Source organism: Alternaria incomplexa, assembly GCF_024043165.1.
Source record: "Alternaria incomplexa strain BMP 0042 chromosome Unknown scaffold_1, whole genome shotgun sequence".
Classification (NCBI taxonomy): Eukaryota; Fungi; Ascomycota; class Dothideomycetes; order Pleosporales; family Pleosporaceae; genus Alternaria; species Alternaria incomplexa.
Genome location: NW_026249850.1, coordinates 3,024,581 through 3,049,203, shown reverse-complemented (window position 1 = coordinate 3,049,203; position 24,623 = coordinate 3,024,581). Strand labels below are relative to the sequence as shown.

General features: G+C 53.9%; 12 protein-coding genes across 12 annotated transcripts; 4 read left to right on the top strand and 8 right to left on the bottom strand.

The window, feature by feature from the left end:
• Window positions 1-2,909: 2,909 nt before the first annotated feature.
• Window positions 2,910-4,043, bottom strand: J4E90_001095 (uncharacterized protein; the record flags this gene model as incomplete). The annotated part of the gene is made up of 1 exon (XM_051430686.1): window positions 2,910-4,043. The coding sequence occupies one exon, from the start codon at window positions 4,041-4,043 to the stop codon at window positions 2,910-2,912; it is 1,134 nt and encodes a 377-aa protein (XP_051296173.1).
• A 484-nt stretch (window positions 4,044-4,527) lies between these two features.
• Window positions 4,528-5,958, bottom strand: J4E90_001094 (uncharacterized protein; the record flags this gene model as incomplete). The annotated part of the gene is made up of 2 exons (XM_051430685.1): window positions 4,528-5,300; window positions 5,349-5,958. The coding sequence occupies 2 exons, from the start codon at window positions 5,956-5,958 to the stop codon at window positions 4,528-4,530; spliced, it is 1,383 nt and encodes a 460-aa protein (XP_051296172.1).
• A 4,382-nt stretch (window positions 5,959-10,340) lies between these two features.
• On the top strand, window positions 10,341-10,670 carry J4E90_001093 (uncharacterized protein; the record flags this gene model as incomplete). Its single annotated transcript, XM_051430684.1, has 1 exon — window positions 10,341-10,670. One exon carries the CDS (start codon window positions 10,341-10,343, stop codon window positions 10,668-10,670), a length of 330 nt encoding a protein of 109 aa, XP_051296171.1.
• Window positions 10,671-10,793: 123 nt separating this feature from the next.
• Window positions 10,794-11,621, bottom strand: J4E90_001092 (uncharacterized protein; the record flags this gene model as incomplete). Its single annotated transcript, XM_051430683.1, has 3 exons — window positions 10,794-10,878; window positions 10,928-11,032; window positions 11,086-11,621. The coding sequence occupies 3 exons, from the start codon at window positions 11,619-11,621 to the stop codon at window positions 10,794-10,796; spliced, it is 726 nt and encodes a 241-aa protein (XP_051296170.1).
• Window positions 11,622-11,954: 333 nt separating this feature from the next.
• On the top strand, window positions 11,955-14,201 carry J4E90_001091 (uncharacterized protein; the record flags this gene model as incomplete). The annotated part of the gene is made up of 3 exons (XM_051430682.1): window positions 11,955-12,157; window positions 12,205-13,807; window positions 13,854-14,201. 3 exons carry the CDS (start codon window positions 11,955-11,957, stop codon window positions 14,199-14,201), a joined length of 2,154 nt encoding a protein of 717 aa, XP_051296169.1.
• Window positions 14,202-14,736: 535 nt separating this feature from the next.
• On the top strand, window positions 14,737-15,330 carry J4E90_001090 (uncharacterized protein; the record flags this gene model as incomplete). Its single annotated transcript, XM_051430681.1, has 2 exons — window positions 14,737-14,844; window positions 14,914-15,330. 2 exons carry the CDS (start codon window positions 14,737-14,739, stop codon window positions 15,328-15,330), a joined length of 525 nt encoding a protein of 174 aa, XP_051296168.1.
• A 115-nt stretch (window positions 15,331-15,445) lies between these two features.
• J4E90_001089 (uncharacterized protein) lies at window positions 15,446-15,964 on the bottom strand (the record flags this gene model as incomplete). The annotated part of the gene is made up of 1 exon (XM_051430680.1): window positions 15,446-15,964. One exon carries the CDS (start codon window positions 15,962-15,964, stop codon window positions 15,446-15,448), a length of 519 nt encoding a protein of 172 aa, XP_051296167.1.
• Window positions 15,965-16,009: 45 nt separating this feature from the next.
• On the bottom strand, window positions 16,010-16,405 carry J4E90_001088 (uncharacterized protein; the record flags this gene model as incomplete). The annotated part of the gene is made up of 1 exon (XM_051430679.1): window positions 16,010-16,405. The coding sequence occupies one exon, from the start codon at window positions 16,403-16,405 to the stop codon at window positions 16,010-16,012; it is 396 nt and encodes a 131-aa protein (XP_051296166.1).
• Window positions 16,406-16,909: 504 nt separating this feature from the next.
• Window positions 16,910-18,869, bottom strand: J4E90_001087 (uncharacterized protein; the record flags this gene model as incomplete). Its single annotated transcript, XM_051430678.1, has 2 exons — window positions 16,910-18,602; window positions 18,661-18,869. The coding sequence occupies 2 exons, from the start codon at window positions 18,867-18,869 to the stop codon at window positions 16,910-16,912; spliced, it is 1,902 nt and encodes a 633-aa protein (XP_051296165.1).
• Window positions 18,870-19,484: 615 nt separating this feature from the next.
• On the bottom strand, window positions 19,485-21,341 carry J4E90_001086 (uncharacterized protein; the record flags this gene model as incomplete). Its single annotated transcript, XM_051430677.1, has 1 exon — window positions 19,485-21,341. The coding sequence occupies one exon, from the start codon at window positions 21,339-21,341 to the stop codon at window positions 19,485-19,487; it is 1,857 nt and encodes a 618-aa protein (XP_051296164.1).
• A 647-nt stretch (window positions 21,342-21,988) lies between these two features.
• On the bottom strand, window positions 21,989-23,575 carry J4E90_001085 (uncharacterized protein; the record flags this gene model as incomplete). Its single annotated transcript, XM_051430676.1, has 1 exon — window positions 21,989-23,575. The coding sequence occupies one exon, from the start codon at window positions 23,573-23,575 to the stop codon at window positions 21,989-21,991; it is 1,587 nt and encodes a 528-aa protein (XP_051296163.1).
• A 414-nt stretch (window positions 23,576-23,989) lies between these two features.
• On the top strand, window positions 23,990-24,565 carry J4E90_001084 (uncharacterized protein; the record flags this gene model as incomplete). The annotated part of the gene is made up of 2 exons (XM_051430675.1): window positions 23,990-24,166; window positions 24,215-24,565. The coding sequence occupies 2 exons, from the start codon at window positions 23,990-23,992 to the stop codon at window positions 24,563-24,565; spliced, it is 528 nt and encodes a 175-aa protein (XP_051296162.1).
• Window positions 24,566-24,623: the final 58 nt, after the last annotated feature.

Below are 24,623 nucleotides of genomic sequence, written 5' to 3'. Positions count from 1 at the left end.
GCTTGAGTTGAACTCATGCCTCACAGTTCTGTTGCACACGAACAGGATTTCATGATCTGTGAAATACAGTCTTCTTCGGGAGAGATACCCTTCTTGAAGAGTCCTAGCGTCACGTCAGTCTTCGAAATATACCTTTTGGCATCGTGTAGCACGATACTCACCATGCACGAGTAGACCATGTAGAATATTGAATCAGCGAGGTGACTGAAGGTTTTTCAAACTCGAATCTCATAGTCGCGGAACCGAGGTCAATGTGTACGTAAGGGAAGTTACGTTTCCGCCCTACACCGGGTAATCCGCACGTGCAATCTTCGCCAGCCGCTGCAATGAGAGTAATTTAAGCAGAAGCATATATGAGATCCATTTGTTGGATCTGTATATGTTTATCCCTAGAGTCATGCTGTTGCACACACTAGGATGATGGTCAGTCATGAAGAGTATGAGAAAGGGTATGTAGTACCTACGTATTTGTCCACCCAAATGTACCGGTAGCCAAGAAGCAGGGTTGTAGTGATACTGTCCTCGATGGTAGCAGGTAATCTTGTCTCTAACTTAGAGTTCTCTTGCAAGGGCATGTTGCCGGCTTTGCCCCAGACATAGGACAACGCAACATAGTGGCAATTGCCAGGCGCTAAAACAACGATTCTCTAGAGACAATCGATCACCCTCAGATCTCGCAGTGATTCTTGCTGCTCAAGCCTGCAACAATCGTGGGTGTTTGAGCAGTCAGCTATCCGGTTTTTCACCAACTCTAAATTAGAGAGTGGGGAATGTGTATGAATAGAGGACGGCTTCAAGAGGCGTAAGTCCTTGCCCATACCTTGGTGACTATAGCTGAAGTAAGTGGAGCCCGAGCTTCGACGCCATTCGAAGGAGGGTGACTTCGTCTCCCGTGCCCAGTCTCCTATACACCCAGACACCGCTATTCCAATTGCTCGGCAGATTACACACGCTGAAGCTTTCATTTCTCTGGAACTACTGTCGAGCTTGAAGGTATCCCTTTGTCGATACCGTTGCCGCACCAAAGACTGATCTATTGACGCTTCTGCTGCAAGCCGAGCCGCCTCCTCGTTAGCAAGGCAATTTTTCATCTTCGAACACATGATCAGACATCGATCGCAGAGAGTGTTGTATTTGCTGGGAGTATTTGCTTCATCTTCAGAATCGTGGCGCTCGTCTAGTGTGGAAGATTTGTCCATAGCCGATGAGATGGAGCCTCGGACAGCGGAAGAAAGCGCGTGCAGTTAGACGGTAGTGGATGCGTCGCTCAAACCGCGCAGTTGCGTCGATATGTTTGGAAGGATTCCTAGAGTGGTTTCAGCTTGAGAATAACCACGAAGAAGGCTGTCGAGAGTACGTTGTAGCAGGAAGGCAAGGCTGCCTCCCTGTTACAGCTCATCCTCCCCGATAGGCGCAAGTCCACGTGACTCTTATCTTGCGAATCCAATTGGATAGCTAACTTCTCCCGGCAATAAACACATGCAGATGTGAGACGAATACATTGCGTCAGTCTGCCACAGATACATGAGATTGTGTAACTTCGTCTGTACTTCGATGTAGGCTAATCGACATGTAAGCGCCGGATGTACCAGTGGACCAAGGCTGGACCCCAGTACGAAGAAGCTGCATCCTCCAGCCTCGACATCGCGGGTAGAGATTCTCAGTCTACCAGCATCGTGTGGCAAACAACCTTAGGACGGTCGACTGCCAACAGGTAACCATTTATCGGCTTCTGGGTCAGTTTAAATGTCCCAGTAGACATACTACCTTGACTTCTGATCATGCAACATCAATGCTGCACGCCGCCGACGAAGTGCAAGAAGAGGAAGTTGGCCTGCATCCGCTGCTTCATTGCGCATGCGCCATGAGCTGATCGTAGTTGAGTAATACAGCTTTTTAATTGCCGCACGCGACAAAGTCATAAGCCTCCTCTCGTTGCGCACGTTGCTGAAGTCGCACGCCGGGGTAAGATGAGAAGAGTTGACGGGCGGCACGTGAACGTTTGGAAAGGGTCTCCCCAGGTCCCATTGTACTAAGTTCTAACCGGATGATATCAGTATAGCGTATGCATTCCCTGGCTTGCGGCGGAGTACATCCCGAGGCACGCGTGCAGGAAGGGCCGACCCACGCCACGCTGACAGACAGGCAGCAGGAGCGAGGGTAGTTCGGTGGATACCCAACTAGGTCAGCATGTCAGTTTGAGACCAACCCACTTTTCCTTCACACCAAATGCACGTGTACGGCACGACCCAGTGTGGAGCAAACGTATTTCATTGACGACTTTTCTGCATACAGGCAGCTTTGGGTACACATACACACCCTGTTTTCTATATCTATGCTTCCCCGGAGAATGATAACACCTTGAAATGCAGTGAATGACGCAGTGAACCGAGTATGGTCCAAAAAACAAGTAAACATATACACTGAAGCCAAACATAACCCGCACAGTCTAATCTGCGTTGCACTTCCCGGAGGAAGTTCAGCCGATAATCCCATGAAATTCTGCCTTGTACTGCCGCCGTGCGTAATTGATGAATGGTCCGTTGCCCCTGGCAGATGCAATTGGTGAGGTGATGTGTCTAATGCTTTTTTTGATGATGAGAAAAGAAATCGTGAATACCGCCGTGTGTGATTCGTGACGCCTTGCATGCCGGTTGGCCGCAAGGCTGGCTCCGGGAACTCCGATGAGAATGCATCGCCCAGCTGAGTTCGACTCGTGCTGGGCGAGTTTGCTGAAATTTAATGAGTCTAATGGTTTGGATGGTAGAGTGATGTAGATCTCGATGATAAAGTGATGATACTTTGTTGTGGAGCTGTACTGTCGCATGTACATGGAGTTTGGATTGATCCTGATGATGCTTGAGGACCGATTCTGGCAATGGAGTAGGAATGAGCAAAAGTGGTGGCGCTCAGATTTCGTCGAGAGGCGTGAAAAGACGTTTCATGTTTAGCGTCAAGTCGGCGATGGCGTAGTCGTCAGCGATGGCAACCATGGAGCCGATCTCGATGCCTTTCTGGGCGGAGTCTGATGCAACGTAATGTCTGATCTGTTTCAGGAGATTGAACACATGCCGGCACCGAACATCAGCAGGAGCGGCCCAGTCGTCTGGTCGAGACTGCCGCAAGAACGCTTGAGCTAGGAAGTAAAAGTGGATGCCGTCTCGGCAGAATCCACGTCGACGCTGGTTCTGTGTGAACTGGATAGCAAGGTCCTTGTCCCAGCAAGCCTTCCATAGCGAAAGAGCGCCGACCGTCGAACGCAGCTTATTTTGGATTTGCTCATTGACGCCATTTGGTGGTGTGGCAGGACTATCGCCTTGCGATCGGGGTGTGCTTGTACCGCTCGAAGACACTCGCTGGAGCAGCTGATGCTGGATGTTGTAGATTTGAGCATGAATCGCGTGAATGAGAACTGGAGACGACGTTAGAGGGCTGTTGTCGACGGCAGACAGAAAAAACTTACTGAATTTTCCAAAGACATTAGTAGCCCGCTCAGGAAATTTTCCTGGACAGGCCCCATTGAGTACACACAACGCCTCGCACAAGGCTAGTTGTTTTGCGCGTCTGCTTCCCGATTCGTTGCTCATCTGCGCTGACGATCCTCTCAGACCCAGAGCACTGGCGCATTCTTCAGAAGTCTTCGCTTCCCAGGCTGCATCATCGGCCGGCAGAGGGACTGTGATGCTCTTGGCGTCGAACCTGGGCTGTGTGTTGAAGAATATGGTGGAAGAAGCATCGATAAGATAAATGTATGCCGCCAATCGAGTTCGCTTTTCATTCTCAATCCAAGAGTTCCAGTTCCACGAGTCCACCTCTGCACCTGTTATTGGTCCAGGTTGGTGCAACGCGCTCGCATTCGGATTGTCTTGAGGAAGAGGTTGGAATAGTGCCGCACAACGTGTAATGTTGACCACTGTCCGCACCTCATCTCGCACTTGTTGACGTTGTTGCTGGGACCCGTGCCATAGGAACTGAGAGTGAAGGAGGACTAGTGCTTGTATCTCCTCGGTAGTTGCAGTCAGCTGATGGTTCAAATCAGCCATCTGGTGCGCCTGCGCCAGTTCGTGAACATGACTAGATTTCAGCATGCTCTCTCGCACACGATCCATCAGCCATCGGACATCCGAAGGGCGCATTCGATCAGAATACACGGCGCCAACACAGCACATCGCCAGAACAAGCCCAGGGTTGGCGGAAAACGGATCAAATGTTGCAACGTGTATCAAAGGCCAGTGTGATTGATAGTGTCTGTATTGGTGTAGGAAATCCTTTACGTTGTCTCCAGTCAAGATAGTCTTCAGCCTTTCGTGAGCGTACGCCTCGTCTGATTGTTGATTTGAAAGTAAAGACGCATTCGGAAAGCAAAAGTTGAAAAGCGATTGTGCCAGGTTGTGCAGAGGATCAGACGTGGATTGGCCAATAAACCAGTTGTCAAGCATCGGGGAAGAGTCGGCCAAACTGGGAACATGCGAGTATAGTCCAAACAAAGTATCATGTGGTGTATCATCTGAGGTCTAAAAGTTCCGGTCAGAACTGGGCCGATTTTTGAAAGGTTGGGCCACCTGCCGTACTGGAATTATTCATATCGCCGTTGAACGATCCGTTTCGCCAAAGTGAGCCATCCTGGCCGTTGGTCATGCCGTCCACGTTGGGCAGGGTCGATGCTCCTCCGTACGAAGCTGGGTCCGCGGCCTCACTCTTAACGGTCATGCCATTCTGTGCCATCGAACCGTTGGTGGAGGCGTGGTCATAGTTGTTGTAATGGGAGTTGGGGTCGGATCCGTTGGCTGCAGGCTGAGTCTGCTGTTGCTGCTGCTGTTGCGCGTAGCCATTGGCGAGACCGTCGGGCCGGTAGTCGTTGAAGTTCATCCTGTTGTTCGCGAAGTCCATGGCCGACATGCTCCTACGATGCGCGCTGTCCTCTACTCCACTGCTGGGGCGCATCAAGCTGTTAGAGCGAGATGTGCGCGCCGACATGGACTGGTGATGGTTGGCAAGCGAAGGTAGGCTGTCGTTGAAGCCATTGCCGCCCATCGCCGGCATCTGAGGCAAGCCCATGGTGTAGCCACCAGCATCTGCGTAAGACATGGAATTCGCGCCAATGTGGTTGAGGTACGAGTTCTGGTCCGCGCCGCTGGGCTGCCTGTTCTTCTGCAGATGTTGTTGCGCGTGCTGGAGGTGGTTCGCGCCGGTTGGGTTACCCCTTCGTATTGAGCACTTTTGGAAGTGACGCTTCAGGATGTCGCTTCTGCTAAAAGTGTCCTTGCAGAGATGGCATTGGTAGGGCCGCTCGCCGGTGTCTGTGTAATGTTAGAAGCGGAGCGCGGTTATGTGGAGGCTAAACTTACGGCGCAACAGATGACGCTTGAGATGCTTCAGGTGCAGGTACGTCTTGTTGCAGTGAGGACACTCGTATTTGCCCTCGGCATTCTTGGTTGCAGTGGTGGGAGTCTTGCCTGCAGCGGGTGCGGGCCTACCGGGGTGCGTGGGCAAGACTCCGCGACGACCTTGCTGACCGACGACGTGAACGGGTTCGGGCTCCTGGTTGGGGAGTACGGGAGGGTGGGCGTACATGGACGTGTGTCCCAGTCCCATGCCAGGAGGGCCGCCGAGCTGGTGGCCGTTGGTATGCGCAGATGCTGTGGACAGCATAGGCGCCTGCGAATAAGCCGACGACATGGGCATGTACGAACTCGGCGTGGGCTGGAGGGGTCGCAGCGGCGGGTGCTGTAGCGGAGGCATGGTAGAACTGCCATTGGCGGCCGAGGTCACAGGCGTGTGCGGCGGCTGGGGCGTGTGAGGGTTGCTATTGTGGCTGTACATGGGCGCGTACTGGCTGGCGCTCTGTAGAGGCGGCAGGGTGGGCAGCTGGTTGTTGTTGTTGCCATTGTACTGCTGCTGGCCTATTGATGGGTAGCTATTGAGGCCAGGCTGACGGAAGCGGTCTGTGGAATCCATAGTGAAGTTATTGGTGGGTCGAGGGTGAGTGAAGTGATGGGAAAGGCGCGACCAATTGTTAGTCGTGAAGGGACCATTCGACGGAGCTTAGGGCGGAGTAACGTGTGCAAGGCTGGCTAAGCACACCACGAGGGCCGTTAGACGGACGTCGGGATGGAGGAACGATGGGCCACGAAGAAGCTTTACAGGTGGAGCCGTGTGGGGGACTGAGATGGCCAGTCGATACGCGTCGGCGGGTACTCCACGGGTGAGGTGGAATTGGGGAGCCCGCAGTGGGTGAGACGACGAGGTGATGGGTAAGAGGGGCGGCGATGTGGAATGGAAGAGTTTACCGGCGACGATGGGTTTCTCGTAGCTGGACTAGCAAGAAAGTTGCGTCGGTGGTTTGCCTGGCTCGCGCGGCAATTCACGCGAAGGGACAAGGGACCTGCTGCAGATCGGCGGCCCACACACCCTTCAGCCTCAGCCGATTGATTGCGGATAGACCAAGTGGAGAGCTGTAAGCACGAGACAGGTACGGTAGACCCACGACAGGAGTGAGGGCTGTTGGGGAGCTTTGGGGGAGGGGAGAAGGTGGCTCGGGGTAGAGATAGCGGTCGGCGAAAAAAATATGCGAGTTCTGCTGCGAGAAGTGCCCGTCTTCCGCACCACGTAATTCCTGTTTCCGCGCTGCTGAATGCCGGAGCTTGCCGGACGTTGATAGCGAGCAGATATGGCTTGTCAAGAATAATGTGGGTGGCAGATACTGTGAGGAGGCAGGGGAGGCGTCGGACGCGCAAGAGATTTCTGAACAAGGTCTGTCGCGGCAAGCGCGTCGGGGTGCCTGTGCAGCGACGTTACAGACTTAGGGCGGGAATAGTAGGTGAGGACAGTGGGAGAGATGCAGGACCATCTCGAGACCCCGACTACGCCTAGGGACTAGGGACTCGGACGCGGCACGTGATGACCGAGACTGATGACTTTTCGCATACGTGAGATGTTCGTATTGTGTGCACTGCATTGGAGCGCGTATGCGCCGCCCGTTGGAAAAAACTATTACCAATGACGACAGCCGTTCGTGGGCTAACGGGCCAGGACCCAATTGCATGCACATGCACAGATGCCTTAGATTCCTAGTCTACGCGCTGGCCGGGGCCCTTGAGTCGTGCCCACCTCCGAAGCTGGGTGCGTGTATCGATGCGTATCATAGCCCTCCCGTATGTCCCCCGACCTCGTCCATTACCATGGCCCAGGAGTTTCAACCACGCCACGGCGCGGCAATCGATAAGGGCAAGAGCCTCATTCCACCATCGCCCGCACCGTCTTTGGCGGTTTCACTTTCCAGAACCCCCATTCCCATGGTACCTCCCAGTTGCTCGTACGTACTGTCGGCGCGCCTTAGTCTGCGTGACTTGTCAGAGCCACCGGATCGGTAAGGCCAGCGAGCGCGAGCAAGCAACTCATCCGAGCATCGACCCGACAAAGGCCGAGCTTCACGTCGCGTTGGCGGCTGTGGCTTGCTGGGGTGTTATATCCGTCCATGAAACCAAGCGCACCCGACGAGCTTCAAGCCCCAGAAATGTTTCCGCACAGCTCTGCCAGCGCGTCCCGTGGTCGCAGCCCTCTGCTCCATGTCTCTCAGCTCTCTCCGAGCCGTCGCTGGCGGGAGCGCTGGGCCAGTGGCCGTTGGCAGGCGCCGAGCGTGAGGTGAAAAGTTTCGTGAGCGTGACGTATGGCTACCCGCAAGCAGCTAGCGCGCAGCTGGGATCCCTTGACGGCAGATTGCAACGGCGTCCGCCAAATCTTCGGCTCGCCAGATCCTTCGGCTGTGCGACCCTCGAATGAAACCTCACGTCTTGAAACAGCTCTGCGGAATGGATGCGCTGGAAGGTCGAGGCGCCGGGCATTCAAATCGAAACAACACACGCTGCAGCTCCAGAGACGACAGCAATGCGCGACGTCTTGTTGGCCGCGATCGCCCAAGGCGAATATTGTTGAATGCCTCTCGTCCACTCAGCTTACGTATCGCGACTTGGAACGCCGCTAGCGTCTTCTATCACGATGCCGCTCGGCCTCGAAGCTGACGGTGAAGGACGCTCAATGCGGCATACCGCGTGCTGCTGCTGACTCGATTACAGCACCAAAAGTGACACGCATCCAATGCCTGCCAGCTCAACTCCTTCATAACTGCGCACCCTGTGCCCTAGTCCGCTCTTGTGCTGCCGTGCATATCCTGCATCTATCTGCCTCTTTTCGAACGCGCAATATGTTGTCAAGAGATTGTGTGCACAAAGTCTTGCCGTGACCGTCGCTTGAGAGCATCCGATCTTGACGTTGCATGCTTGGCAAAGTACAACGCAACCTTTTGCGGAAGAATTTGCCGAGGCTTTAGAGTGCAAGGTGATGGAAGAGAAATTTTCCTCGGCAAGCGGCATGCTGTCACAGAGACCGATGGCGCGATGCTTTGTAGTTGAGCTTAGACGGGCGTCGTGGCTTGCCAGAGTGCCGTTAGATGCAGATGAGCCAACCCCCCCACGTGTTGTGCGCTATCCCACATCGCTCTTGTGTATCAAACTCCCGGCATGCCAGCAATTCTTGCAGCTTGCGCCATGCCATCCGATGCGACACCGTGCGCTCAATCGCTCTCAGGGTTTCGACGGCACCCCTAGGCGTGCTAGGTGGCCGCATCTGCGCTCCCTGGACGCGCAATGCTCCTGGAATGCGCACACTGCCCACACGCTCTGCATCGTGGAAGTTGGAATAAGCTCCAGTCCCACTTGCGGTTGCGCTCCCGAATCTGGGTGTGGATGATACCCGAAGGTGGGCATCAAAGTGGGCTGTCCGCTTGACGCGCTGCAGTGATTCCCAAGACGGCAAGACCAGCGACATACAGGCGGGATGTCTATGTCGTGCAGCAGGCTCTGACCCGCCGTGGCTTGACCGTCATGCACTCGATGAGTTTCAACCTCCTGTCTTGTGAGGTCACGCCGCCGAGAGAAAGACCGGTGAGGCGCTGGGACAGGCTTCCGACGTCAAGATAGCGTATCATACAAGTCATGGAACCAGGGTCCTTGACCGGACGAACTTGGGACTGTCCGCCGACTTTGCGTAGGCGGAAGTGCAGTTCCGATGCGTAGCTGCGCTTGGCTTCGACGCGCATATGACTCGATGCGAAGCCAGGAGCAAGGCGCAGGCTGGTTCGCAACAAGGCGAGGCTGCCCACTGAAACACAGCGTTGTAATCATCGTGGTATGTCTGCTGGCGCTACGGCAATGCTGTAATTGCAGACATTGTGAGTTTGGTAGGCGCGACTCCGGTGCGGTATAATGATCCATCTCTTTCTCTCATCATTACCGTGAATGGGCGATTTGAGAAACATGGCTCTCAGAGCCATGATTTGATGTGCTTCGGAGTTTGGGCGTGGTAGGAGAAATTCCTGAATCCTGATGGTCACGTTGCAGGCCCTTGTGTACCAGAGGCATTGCCTGCCTTGCTGTGGAGCGCCACGGTACCCAGGTACCACCTTTGGTGCACTCGATGCTCAACATTTCATCGAAAAAAAAATTGTAAGGTTGGGATATAAGGATACATATGTATTTGGGTACAGCTGATATCGAATAAAAACTGGATCAATTGCGGAGACGTACATGCTTGGTGGCGCTTGCTCTAGTAGGCAGGCATGGTAGGATGCGACAACCTGGGTAGGCTTGAGCATACATATACGCAGTGGTGGCCTGCATCTTGCTCGTTTGTATCGCTCGAAAATTCTGGACAATGTGTGCCATCGATCCGATTGTGTCCAATCTAATGTCACAGGTTTTGTGCGTCTTGATGAAGTTGGCCGGCTGGCTCACCTTATGTAGCCGTCTGTAGCAAGATGCCAACAACTGTCTTTGCTGCAGTGTGCGACTTGAAATTCGTCGCATTGCTTCCTGTAACTGTAGTAGTGATCCGTCTACTACGAGCAACAAACGTTGTGGTGAGCCGCACCGCAAAAGTGCGTTGCAGAGGTTTTCCTGCCCGGGCATGCGAAATACATGAAAATCCAGACAATGGGAAACTGGCACTTCGGAGGTTGCGATCATGTTTGGATGGGTGTGTTATGATACTCGATAATTTATACTATATTCTCATGGTGTTTTCATGTGCTTTCTAGTGATGTGTGCAATACGTGATTATTCTTCAATGTTTAGAGGTTTCTAGAATTGACGAATGTAGCTTCTCCATTCACCGCAACACCCAACGGCTGTACTAATAAACGCACTCTCGACTTCGTCTTCCGAAGATCAAAACACTCCATGAGAACAACAACAGCTCTAGCACAAGTCTTACGTGCCCACACAACTGCGTTCCGCCGTCCACAAAACTACTGCATCCACGTTCCCCACCTACAAGCACGGGCGATGTCAGACTCCACCAACTCAGCAAATCCGCCTACTCCACAGGATGCTCAGGACCAGACGTCGCAGGAATCCAACAAAACTCCACTACCCCTTCCGGCACCTACAGCTGAAGAGGGTACCACGCAGATCAACGTCGGTGGGCAAGCGGTCAAGCTGGATCATCTGGGCCCTCTGGTAGTGAACAAGGATGGCACATTGTCGCGCATCGCAAATTGGGAGCAGATGGCGGACATCGAGAAGCAGAACACGTTGAGGATTTTGGTGAAGCGAAATCAGTTGAGGACAGAGGCTTTGAAAGAGAAAGCAGATGGGGAGGGGAATCGGGCTTGATTGAGCATGGATCACGGGCGGAAACACATGTACATGTATCGGGTAAAAGGTTGTTGTAACTTCATCTACAAAATGTGATGTTTCTTCTTCTACTATCTATATTCTGGGTCGAAACACATGGCTCTATGGCTTCTGGGTCTTTGTGTGTGTCATACGCTCGAAGTAAGACCATTGGCCTTCTGGCGCCGGCTCCTCGAGTGGCTCCCAACTGTGGCGGGTTAGCTGTGGTATGAGTAGTCAGGAAGTAGTCTACTTACACCTTGGCCTCGACCATGACGTCTACAAGCTTATGTTCGCCCTCAGCAACCTGGATGACTTCTTCAATCAATCCTGCGCCAATTCTGCTCTCAAGTTCCGAGATGCTGTACAAGTTAGCCACGGATACATTATCGATTGCGGCTCATGTATGACATACGCTTCGGCAGTGTATTGCGGCTCAGGGTCGAACTTGACATCGGCGACTGCCCGCTCGGGCGTGTAATTGACATCGCCCTTCATCTTCTTGGCATGGGGCAAGCGCTCTTTCGACGACCGAATGCCCTCGGGGAAGGTCTCGACGGCCTCACCGTCCCACTCAGCAGCCTTTGACCGCTCATCGACCTCGTGCTGGGTTGGGAGTATAATGGTCTGTCCGCCTGTTGTGTCGATGGCCTGATATCTTGTCGGGTCCTGGCTGACTTGCTGCGCGACCTTTTGCTGCCACTCATCCCATCCTGCTGGCGTAGCTTGCTCGATGACGGCTAGGCGGTGCTTAGTGAGGGCCTCGGTTGATTGGCGGTATACGGAGGATTCGGGAATCTTCTTAAGCTTGTCGAGGGTGGAGTGGTAGTGGTAGAGGAGGGTGGAGCGCGGCGACGGGTGGGTGAGCAGGCCTGTGAGACCTGTCGGCGTGCCGGCCTCGAGGAACTGGCCGGGCTTGACGCTGGCGAGGAGACGTGCAGCTGCCCTCATGTTGGCGGGAGTGTGCGAGGTGGGGCGGGGGCGCAATTGGTGCTTCGCAGTGGTGATGCCGTCAGGACGAAGATGCGCCCGCCAAGCGATATGCAGCCGGAGCGGCGGGCCCTAGCTAGTAAGCGTCCCATGGCTCAGGGACAATGCGCCCTGGAGACACGATTACCCTCATTCACGCGCGACGTCCCCTCCGCCACGCCTGCGTGATACACAGGCTCGCTGTAATTCCTACAACCTCTACCAATCGCGCCCCCGATACGCAACAACTTCCTTGTCCCCTCGCGTGCGGACCGCTGCCTCACACGAGCAGCCCGCCCCTCAGCCATCGCCGCGATGCGCTCTATATTATATTCCCTCCTGTCGCTGGCGACGTTTGCTTCCACACTTGCGGCCGATACTTCGAGTGCCCAGGCGACCGCCAAGAAGGATGACTGGGACGACAAGACGCCAGACACAATATTCAACGGCGAGACGGTGCCGCCCATGATAGAACTTGGGCCTGCCACCATAGACACCGAGATCAGCAAAGGCAACTGGTATGGAGACAGCTGTAGATCAATCACGGTATACTGACATTCTGCAGGATAGTAGAGTTCTTCTCGCCCTACTGCAGCCATTGCATGCACTTCAAGCCCACCTACCAGACCATCTACGAATTCTACTACACCTCGAAACCCTTTCTCTCAAAAGACGAGCCCGAAGGCGATTCCCTGAACTCCTTCACCCGATACTATGACTTCAAATTTGCCAAGGTCGACTGCGTCGCATACGCCGATATCTGCAAGAAGCACAACATCCAGAGCTATCCGTCCATGATCTACTTTCAAGACGGCAAAGAGATGGAAAGAGAGACAGGCTCCAAGGACATGAAGGGCATGAGTTCCTGGGTAGAGCGACTTTTGGAGACTCTCCGACCGGGTACACGCAAGGAGGGTGGTCCCAAGCTCCCCAAAGTTGGCGCAACATCTGTAGAAACTGGCCCGGAAACGGAGGAGGCTGTCAAAGAAGAGAAGAAGTCAGAAGCCCAAGACAAGAAGGCAGCGAGCCCAGCCACCAACCTAGCCGCCGGCGCCACACCTTCAGCTTCGCAAACGACCAAGGCTGCGCCTGCAAAGGTTGAGCCCACCTCGAATGCGAACCCATCCGGCATCGTCGAGCACCTTACCGCCGAAACATTCGAGAAGCTCGTTACAAATACACGCGATCCCTGGTTTGTCAAGTTCTACGCGCCATGGTGTCACCACTGCCAGGCTCTTGCGCCGACGTGGGCGAACCTTGCGCGACAGATGAAGGGCAAGCTCAACATTGGCGAGGTTGACTGCGATGTGGAGAGGAAGTTGTGCAAGGAGGCCCGTGTTCGAGGCTACCCGACTATGCTCTTCTTTCAAGGTGGCGAGCGCATTGAGTATGGAGGTCTCCGTGGACTTGGTGATCTGCTTGACTACGCGGAGAAGGCCTCGGCGATCGGTTCTGGCGTGCCTGACGTGAACGCTGAAGAGTTCAAGAAGATGGAGGAGACGGAAGAAGTCATCTTCACCTACTTCTACGACCACGCCACCACCTCGGAGGACTTTCAGGCGCTCGAGCGACTTCCTCTTAGCCTTGTAGGCCGCGCAAAGTTGGTCAAGACGAATGACAAGGAGCTCTTTGACCGCTTCAAGATTTCCACTTGGCCAAGGTTAATGGTCTCAAGAGACGGAAAGCCTACGTACTACCCACCCAGGACACCATTCGAAATGCGCGATGTCAAGAAGGTCCTCACCTGGATGAAGTCTGTTTGGTTGCCCATCGTCCCCGAGATGACATCTACCAATGCCCGCGAGATCATGGATGGCAAGTTTGTTGTTCTGGGTATACTGAACCGCGACCGTTCCGACGAGTTCATCCTCTCTAAGCGTGAGTTGAAGAGCGCGGCTCTTGAGTGGATTGACAAGCAGGACACTGCCTACCAGCTTGAGCGACAGGAGCTTCGCGACGCGAAGCAATTGCGCATTGAAGAAGCCGAGGACAAGGACAATCAGCGAGCACTCAGAGATGCAAAATCCATCCGAATCAACATGGATGATATCCAGCGCACTCAAGTCGCATTCGCATGGGTTGACGGTATCTTCTGGGAACGCTGGATCCGGACCACATACGGTGTCGATGTCAAGGATGGCGAGAGCGTCATCATCAACGATGAAGATGTAAGTCACTTGGATTCGCTCACATGTATCTTGCTAACACACATAGAACCGTCGCTACTGGGATAGCACCGTATCTGGCGAACCTATCCGCCTCTCTCGCGCCGCAATCCTTGAAACCATCAAGATGGTTACCTCGAACCCGCCCAAGATTGCCGCCAAATCTACCACTGGTCGCATTACTGGCATGTACCTCTCCACTCGTCACTTTATCAACAACCATCCCTTCATCTCGCTCGGCATGTTCGTCGGTTTCTTCACTGCTGCGACACTATTCGGCAACAGCAGGCGGAAGAGAAGGTTTGGAAATACCGGCGCGTACTTCCAGCTGGGAGAGAAAGATGGCTTACTGGGCGGCATGGGTAACGGCAACTTTGGAGGCGCGAAGCACGATTAAGCTCTGAGATAAGACCACAGGATGACTGTTGGGTGGTTCGGCGTTTTCTTTGGCATGTAGCATAGTCACGATTGGTTCTGATGGCGATAGCGGTTATTCATCTCGCGTCTTGTATTAATACAAACTGTTGTTATCTGCACTGCAATGGTCAAAGTGTGCGCCTGTACATGCCCGGACGATATCACGACATTTCCAAGCTTTTGACGTGCTACGGTAAAACCACATGGAGGTCTAGAGCGTATGCCATCATATCCAAGCATGTCACTTGCAGCTGGCCATTGGGTGGAGCACACACGTGTCTACGCGACGTAGCTCCCCACGCGTACCCCACCACCCCTCCAACTTACTTTCACGCATTCTACGCTCTGAAACTCGGGTACACGTTCCGCCCTTGACAATCGTCCGTTCCTTTACAACTTCCACGCTGCATTCTCTCAAGTTTCTCCGCGCAGCGAGATCGTGCCATCAGCATCCTGTTGCGATCCAAGCACGAGCATTTCTCCCCCGCCGATTACCTCACACTCCCGCCCGCACGATGTCGACGATATCGCTATCGGATCTCGAATTCGTGACTCGCGAGTCTCTCGCCAGCGACTTCAAATCCTCTGGCAAATCGCTGCCGGAAAACACTGCAATCATCGACGTAAGACGACCCATTCAACACAAACCTTTCCCTGATATACACAAGACTGACCATGTGCCCCCAATCTAGGTACGAGACAGCGACCACGTCGGCGGTCACATCAAAGGCTCAACATGGGTACCTTCGTCGCAACTCGATTACAAAACTCCCGAGCTCATCCGCACACTACAAGACAAGGAAGTCGTCATCTTCCACTGCGCGTTATCGCAGCAACGGGGTCCCAGTGCGGCATTGAAATATCTGAGAGAGAAGGAGAGATTGGATCCGGCCTCGAAGGTGGAATCGAAGGGCGAGGTTGAGGAGCAGAGTGAAGCCGTGGATAAGAAGGAAGGAGAGAAAGGACCTAGCGGGACACAGGTCAAGAAGCAAAAGGTCTATGTGCTTCAGGGAGGGTTTACGATGTGGCAGGAGAAGTATGGACAGGACAAGGATTTGACAGAGGGGTATGAGAAGGATATTTGGGAGTTTGGTACGCCGGATCATTAGACGGTGGATGGACGCTGTTGCCGGAGAGGACTCGCCATACATCAGAAGATTATGACATCGAGCGTGACATCAACAATGATATTCTACAACAAACAATGAACTATTCATCAATACCCTAACAGCCCTTCGCATCAGCTTGGTCCTTGACCAACCCCGCGTAGTTCTGCTTCTCATAATCCATGATAGCCTGGACCTTCTTCGCACTCGCACTGCCCTTGTCAAACCGGTACCCCACCCACTCCTTCACTAACCGCCTGGCGAGTTCAATGCCAATAACTCGCTCGCCCATACACAGCACCTGTGCGTCATTCGACAGAATGGCGCGCTCCACCGAGAAAGAGTCATGTGCCGTTACAGCCCTAATGCCGGGCACCTTGTTCGCAGAAATGGCAACACCAAGACCAGTACCGCAGATGAGAACAGCGCGGTCTGCTTTGCCTTCTGCGACGAGCTTGGCGGCATCGACGGCGATGTGTGGGTACGCGGTCTTGTCGCTGTTTTCAGGTACGCCAACGTCGGTCACGGAGGCGATGCGCGAGTCGGCTTCGAGGTCTTTGATGATGGCTTTCTTGTACGAGACGCCTGCGTCGTCGCAGCCAATGGCTATGCGGAGGGGTTGCTGGTCTGATGACATGGTGGGTGCTGATATAGTACGCGTTGCGTGGGTGTAGGGAAGTTCTTAAAGTTCAGAAGTATCGTACTTCTTCTCGATGTTCCTTCTTTTCGTCTTGCTGACAACGTTCAAACGGCTTCGATCGCGTTCTTCTTCGTCGTCCTGATTTCTTGTTCCGCCACTTCGTCGGTCCGTTCTGTTTGTCGAATACGATACGTGACCCTCTGCGGAATGTACTTTCCGTCCGCTTCCTTCAATGACCTCGTTGACCGCGCGATTGACTGTCTTCTCAAACGGTTTCGTCACGTAGCTCAGATCCGTATGTCCGTGTGTCGGTCCTTTGCTTTCAATGACTTTAACTCTATCTGTACCGTCCTTGCTGTGGTCTTCGACTTTCTGGTACACGTGGTCGGCGTCGGTATCGAGGTTTAGAGAGAACAAAGCGCGTTTGGGAGGGGCCATCTTGGGCGGCCGGGAGGAGGCAACGTGTTATATACGATTCGCGACAGTGGTTGGCAAAGGCAGGGGGCGTTGTGTCGGCGGTTCGGTTGAATGAGGGGTTAAACAGACGCCGTGACGCCGCAGAAGATAGGCGAAGCTGGAATCTGGATTGCGGGATGCGGGGATCGGGAGTGCCGGATGCGGTATGCCGGTGGGGTAAGAATGACAGGTTGCCTCGACGCGAGATGGTGACGGGATGAGGTAGGCCGGTCTCGGTGATGCAAGGCCGAAGTTTTGGTGATCTATTTCGGTGTTTGCTCCGACGGCTGGAAGTGATGGAAGTGTGAAAGTTACGAGCTGTCAGTGTGCAGATGTCGACAGACTTCTTGGCATGAGATACATAGCGACACCACAAGTCAATAACAAATCTACTTTCATTTGCACTTGTTCAATTTTCATATGTAGCCTTTACGTATGTTTACATCACTGTAGCTATTTTTTACTTCTTGATGATTCCACCCGTCTCTACTTCTTCTCCTCTCCAAAAAGATCCTTCTCTACCATCTGCCTACAGATCGGATGGTAAAAGTCCTTGTTCTTCTCAAACGTGCTAACCGCCAAGTCACGATCCGCCTCATTCAAGAGTCTGAACATGGGCCGCACGAACTTCATCCGACCAATCTTGCCCAACAATGTTGCTGCAGGCTCGTAAGTCTCCTGTGCCTTGGCCATGAGCCCGATGTTGAGGTAGCGCGACAGAACCTCAATGTTCTGAGTTTCGTTATAGCCATAAGTCGCACCGAGCAGGTGTACTTTTTCGGCTGAGAATTTCGATGCGAAAGACTGGAGCTTCTCGAGGAAGACCACGGACTGGTTTGACACCCAGCCTTCGATGTCAGAGGCTTGGGGCTTGAAGTCGTTAGATTCGGAGGAGATCAAAGCCTGCCATTTGTCTGCGAGTTCGTAGCAGCTCTTCACCATAGTCTGGTCAAAGTCTGGCTTGACAGGGAATCCCGGTGCGTAGAACAATTTGTCCCAGTCGAAGTTGTCCAGCTTTTGCTTGCTCTCTGCGTCTTTCTCGAAGAACTCTAGGAGGCAACTCTTAAAGTCGTACGAGTCGACAGACTTGAACTTGAATGTATCGAAGTAATGGGGAATGAAGGAATCCCACTTCTTCTTTCCGAGAAGCAGCTCGAATTGGTACAGGGCGTGGAAACCTTTCTCGTACGGGATGGAAGAGAAGGCGTCATCAGGATCTTGGCCCTTAAGATCGAGAACAAGTTTAGTGTAGGGGTGGTCTTCGCCGTAGTTCTCAATGCTTTGCTCTAGAGCTTTCCAACCAATGATAGCAGAGAAGTGGCGATGTGCCTCTCCATGAAGAGCAGCAGCGATCCTGCGTTCCAGATACGTAGTCCAGCCTTCGTTCAACCAAAAGTGCTCCCAGCTTGCTGCGCTGACAAGGTTGCCGGACCATGAATGTGACAGCTCATGTGCGATGACGTCGACGTTTTGCTTGTCACCAGAGATGATGGAGGGAGTGGCGTAAGTCCAAACCGGGTTCTCCATACCGCCGTATGGGAATGAAGGGGGCAAAATAAGCACATTGTACTGTCCCCACTGGTAGGCAGGCGAGACGATGGATTCGAGCGCCTTCATGAAAGGCTCAATCTCGCCGTCAAGCTCGTCTTTGCAGGCAAGGAGCTCTTCAGGACCAGACCATACCGTACTGCGGGGACCGATGCTTGCGCACGCTAGATCTCCACTCGCGACAGCGAAGAGGTAGACAGTCATGGGGACCTTTTGCTCAAATGTGTACTTCATGGTACCGCTCTCACCATCCTTCTTCGGGGGCAGGTAGTCACTTGCCCCGGTAGGCAGACCTGAAGCAAGCACCGGTAGGGGCGAGCGGAGAGCAAAGCTGAATGTCGATTTGACGTCTGGAGTGTCTTGACAAGGGAAGACTGAACGTGCGTGGATGGCCTGGCATTGCGAGAACATGTAGGGGTGCTTCTTGTTGGAGGTCTGAGCGGGAGTCATCCACTGAAGTGCGGTACACTTATCAGTGGTTGCGACCTTGATCTCTACATCAACAGTCTTGCCTTTGGGAACCTTGGAAGGAAGAGTGATGGTAAGAGGGCTGCCATAGGGTTCCACGCGATCTCCTACGTTGAACTTGACGCTTTTGCCCTCGACTTCTACAACGGAGATGTCAAGAAAGCTAGATTTATTTAGTAAAGAATTTCAAGCATTCAGTCTTGCAGAGAATGTGTACATACCTGCTGTCCAACACAACATCTTTCACATCCTCATCCGTCAAGCACTCCAACGTCAGCACCACACTTCCAAATAACCTCTTCTTCTGGAAGTCGATATCGAAGTCTACACTAGTATGCCGTGTCACAAAGTTGTGATAGTTAGACAAAGTGTTGGGATCCCTGGGTGTGCGGATCTCGATGTTTGGGTCCGCCATCGGTTTCGTTAACATGGCGGCGGGGGAGCGATGCATCGTGGCGAATGCGGCTGTCCTCGTAGCTGAAGGTGTGAGAGGTCGACCTATCCTTGAATGTTGCTTGGTATATTGTCTTCCAGTCAAGGTTGGTGTTGGTGAAAGACGGACGTCTTGGGAGAGAAACGTTGCAGGTGATCGCGTGGTTTGGAGGTATCGTCGGAGTGGAGCAGCTTCATATGCCGATCTATGCCGCAGCAGAGCAGATGACCACCTGCCTAATGCGCTTCTGGCGGACATCTAGATATATCGCTCTCGCAATTCGAGTAGATAATGGGAATCGGCCCTCACAGCGACAGTGGCGCGATAAGTCACCGCCTGTCTAGTCCGGATCCAATGTGGAGGTGCACGGCCTTCGGCGACCCGACGAAGAGCTTTGTTGTAGTTCTTCCGAACTGTCTTTGCAACCAACATCATCAGCAACAAAACCGGGCATGGAAAGCAAGCCAGCAAAATTCGTGATCATGAACGTGGGACTGTGAATGATATATTGCAAATGCCCTGAAATGCCAAACGCTTCGATACCCAAAGCAAGCCAACGTGCTATGCACGTGTTGCTACCAACACCTTTACACCTTATTCACACAATGCTGTCTAATCCTTCTTGCTGCCTTCCCCTTTCCGCGTCCTATCTCTCAGGACGAGATTGATGTCTGGTTGTGCTGACTGGTACTGCTGTGCTGGTCTCGATACTGAGCGCTCATTCGTCGACGCAAGCGTCTCCTCTGCCCTCGATCTGCCCCTGTCCCTTTCGTCATCTCCAATCTCAAAGGCATCATCTTGGAGTTCTATGAGGTCGCCCAGATCACCGCCGACAGCTCCCAGGACAGGTACGGCACTGCGTTTCCCTTGTCCAGGTGTGCCCGGCTCATTCAAAAGCTTCTGTGCTTGTGTACCGACCTTCCTTACCCATCCTTCTATAGCACCCCCAAGCTCTTGGAAATCCAAGCCGCTGCCACTGAGCGGAGTGACAGCCCCGGATCCGCCATACTGACTTGATGTTCCTGCACCTGCGTCCAGCAAACCCGGCGCCCACGGTGTAAAGTATTCCTGTCCGGGTGGAGGAGCCATATTGGGCAGGTACTGAGCGAATTTCTTGTTCAGACCATCCTGCGCAGGCCCAGGGCTTCGCACATTCCTGCCCATTGTACCGACACCCCCTGGGCCTTGCAGACCCCATGCTTTGCCTGATGTACTTCTTTGACGACTGTGGGCTGAGGCGGATGACAGGTTGCTTGACGCGCGCGGTCGAACGGATTGCGAGGGAGAGCTAGTGAGCGGATTTGTGGAGGTGGACGAGCGTGGAAGGTCGACAGAAGCCCGGGGGGTCGACGCATCGGAGTACGCGAGAGACTTTCGTCGAGCGGGTGGAAAAAAGCCAAGCGCTCTTCGTGGCATGCGGCCAATCTGTGTGGGCTGTTTGTCATTAGGCAGAAGAACCCATGAATCATGTGTCCATGGTGTCTCTGGGTCAGATGAGGGGACGGAGTCGTTCTCTTGGTCTTTCTTCTTTGGCGTGGTCCAGCCGTTAGGAAGACCTTGAGTATCCGAAAGTGGAGCCTTGCTATTGGAATCTTCGCCGTACTCTCCCAGTAACAGATCTTCGGCAGGGAGAGCATCCGGGCCTTGGACTCGTTTCCCTTTTACGCCACACGCATCTACTGGCAGGACGACTTGCTTCTTGATCTGTACACTATCGTTCGGCCACATACGATTGGCCTTCCGTAGCACAGCTTGCTCGCAGTTGTATTTGATGCTCAGTCCCGCCAACGTGTCCTGCGGGCGAACGTGATGTATGTATACAAGTGCATCTCGGTCGTCGTTCTCGCTGGGAGGTGCGGAAGCGCTGATCCGTTCATCCGAATTCCTGCGCTTTATGCGGCCGACAGAGTCCGGTACCAGATGCTCACCGGCGGTCAGTAGATCTTTGCGCTTCATCGCTCTGACCATGGCCTCTCTCTCTTCGTGTGTTCCAGCTCCGACATGCGAGCCTGCGCCTGCAGGACCCCAGTGTTTCGGCGGCGGGGCGCTTGTCGACGTCCGACGCCCATGGCCCGGTTTACGTCTGCGAGTATTTCCAGGTTCGTCCGAGGTACCGTCACTGGCCAGGACAGTAGCGGCAATGCCCTGAATAGCCGCCAGCGAGTTTCCCCATAGGCCGGAAAGTGTTTGGGAGGGCGATTTCGGGGTCGAGGTGCCCGAGGACCTTTGGAAGGAGGACGAAGGGGCAGAGGTGACGTTTAGACGGGACGAGGAAGCGCCGCCCGTGCGTGCATTCGGGGTGGGAGATGTGTTCCGCGAGTTCAATCTCGACGTGGCCCTACTGGGTCCGCTCTCACTTCCACTCGTCGCATAGATGTCATCTTCCACCGAGATCAGTCTTCGGGTGCGGGGGCGCAGTGTCGAGTTGCTCTTGGACGTGGACAGCGAGGAGCCATTGGAGGGGTTCATGGCATGCGGACGCCAGGCGGAGTGGGTAACGGTGGTGCTGCATAGGCCAAGTGATTGGAGTGGTCGGGAAGCCGCATGACATGGGGTTACGGGAACATGGCGTGGACGTCAGGAGCAAGGACGGAAGCGCAGTGTCTAGGTTGCTCGGGTATCGTGAGGGTCAACAGCTGGGGAAGGAAGCTACGTAACCCCCGAGTACCACACCCCTTCATTCAAACACGCCCGTGCGCTGTGCCGCCGAACCGTCAGAACGTGCCATGCCAAGTCACCTAGGCACCATGCAGAAGGCTCACGATTGATTAAGATGAATTGGATACGTAAGTAGTGGGTACTCTTCGACTTTCACCGCCCCTCCGTGACTTCTCAAACTGCCTGGGCGCCGTGTGACGATAAGGCCAGATAACGACTAGCTTCAGGCCAGAGCTGACTCGGTCACCCCATGCATTCACGACATTACTTCATGGTTTGGATACAGATCGTGCATTGTCATGTACTATAACACTACTGCGTAGCGACACGCAAACAAACGCCATGTGCGTGTATTAAACCCACGGATATCATCATCAGTCGTCATAGTCGACAGAACGAGAAACAGTAAGAACACATTATCGAACAGAACGAATCTCACCCACCCACTGGCCTGTCCGTCACCGGAACGGGCTCGAGCTGGTCGTCGCATCCACATCTTCAAACTCCAGCTCAAACGCGTCCACTTCCTCAAACTTCTTTCTGATAGCAGCCAACTTCTCAGACTGTTCAATGGCTGAGACTTCGGTGGTCTCTGCTTCGTTCTGGTCTGCAGTCTCATTTTCCTTGTCCGACGAAATCCTGCGACCGTACGTTCGGCTCGACTTCCCTGCTGGTTTTGCTGGTGCAGTCTTCTTGGCGCGAACTGTTTTCTTTGTTGCTTTTGGCGATGCCGGCTTTCCAGCCCCCTGCCTCTGACGAACGCGACGTGTTGGCATTTGTAGTTCATCTTGATCCGAGTCCACTTGCTCAATATCATCCGACGATTCGATCTCAAACTCATCGCGATCCCGCAAGCGATTGCGCCGACGTGGAAGCAATTCTTTGAGTTGCGCGGTGGATATGCTCTGTTGTGCCTTCTTCTTAGCCCTCTGCTTAGCCCTTGCAGGTGTCTCTGTTTCCTCGCCATCAGAGTCCTCGTCCACCACGGGTGTCTTGGCCTGCCGTCCTCTCCTGCGTGGTCGCGTTTGCGCTGGGGTTGGAGGCGGCTTTGATACTTCGCGTTCCGGGCTACTTGACATGGGAGGTGCAAGCGTCTCGCTCAAGGGTTCATCGTCTTCCTGTGTCTGCGCGATGACTTCCTCACGTGTCGGCAGTACTTCTGGTAGGCTCGGGGAGTGTGACCGCTCCGACTCCACATCGCCGCCAGACTGTGGACTGACTGGTGGTGACGAGCGTGGTACTTGGACTACAGGCGACAGCTTGCGCTTTGTACCACGGGAACCGGAGCTTGAGATCTGAGTGCCGCTATCATTCCGTGTCTCCTCCTCCGGTACCTGTTTCCGCACGTTGAAGGGTGTTGATTCGGCGTGGGGGAGGAAGTCGTCAAAGTCGAAATTGTCCGTGTTGTCCAAGTCGTCTTGATCATTGTCCTCCACGTCCGTAGTCTGCTGCACCATGCGCAACAAGCTTGGCTGCCGTGCTCTGCGCTTGAAGTTGGTCAAAGCAAGTATCGATCTCTCGTGTGCGGGTGTTGCGCCGACTTTGATGGCAGACGGCGGGCGGGTGCCGTGAGCTGGTGAATTTGAGCCAAGGGAAGAGAATGTCAAGTCGCCATAGCCGCTATCGTCTTCTATCTGCGATTCTTCGTGTGCTGGTTCGATGGCAGTTGGCGATGTGTGTGCTGCGGACTTCCTGGCACTGCTCCTTGTGGCCCGCGTCCGCTTTGATGCATTCGATGCAGGAGTGCGGTTCTTAATCGATGACACAGGGATGTCTTCTTCAGCCGGCAGCGCGCCAGTCATGGTGAGCTCTGCCTCGTCCTGAGCCTCCGGTGTCTTCTCCCCCAGTAGAGTCCTGCGCAAACGCGTTGTTCTCGATTTGGTAACGAGGCCATCGCTGTCTTCGCTGAAACTATTGGCTGCCTCACTGAGCTTTTTGGTTTGCGCTGGGATGGGTTTCGCCGTCTGTTTGCGCGCCGGGGCAGCTTTCGGTTTGGTGGGTTTCGCGACGCGCGACGCGACCTTCGATCGTGGTGGGCGGGGCATTGTAGCAAGGCGCCAGCGCGAGTGTTTTAAGGTATTAGGAAATATGCGCAGGGACTGAGTGTGTTCGCGATCGGATTGATGCGGGCGGCGACCGTGCGACGGGGATGGGGATGAGGCGCGTCGATGTTGTGACGCACTGGATTGAATTCACCACCTAGCGCCGATCTAGACGCGCGAACACTTGGCTCACGTGTCAGCGCATCATCCACATGGACTTGTAAGCATGCCCATAGACAACGCGATGACTGTATTTTCTGCTTATGTAGTACCTCGCTGAGGTCTAGCGGTAGCCTGAACCTGCACGACGTGTTGAGGATGTTCTCAAGGCAACAACGGTTGGAGCGTACATAGCTGCCTTCACAGGCCCCAGATCTAACATTCCTTGCCTGTCTTCACTCACACTCCAGTGGCATCATGAAACCTCCCCACTATCCAGATTCGTTGCAAGAATACGCAGTATCTGAAAAGGATTATCTCCAGCAGCACCCCGAATACGATTGTCTCGTCACAGGGGCAATTGTGTTCAACAAAGAAGGCAAGCTGCTGATCGTGCAGCGTGCAGCGGAGGAAAGAGCGTTCCCTGATCTCTGGGTGAGTCAATGAGGAAGCTACGAGTCTCACGGTGCTAACACCAAAAAGGAGGTCCCAGGAGGCAAAGTCGATGATACGGACCAGACAATTCTGCATGCTGCTGCTCGAGAGCTCAAAGAAGAAGCTGGTCTTGAAACGACCCGCATACTGAGGAAAGTCACGCATTTTACCTTCTTGGACAGGACCACGACATGGCTCAAGTTGGTGTTTGAGATGGAAGTGCAGAACGCCGACACAGTCGTCTTAGACCCAGTCGAGCACCAGAAGTACCTGTATGCATCCGAGGATGAGGTTGTCAAGGACAAGGTGGGGGATGTGGAGCTCAGGTACATCAGTCCTGCGAATAAGGAGGTCAAGTTGGAAGCGTTCAGACAGAAGCGCGAAGGGTGTTCCGCGTAGCAGTCATGGACGTTGGAAGAGTTGAAACGCTTGATGTATCTGGGAAAGCTGATTACTT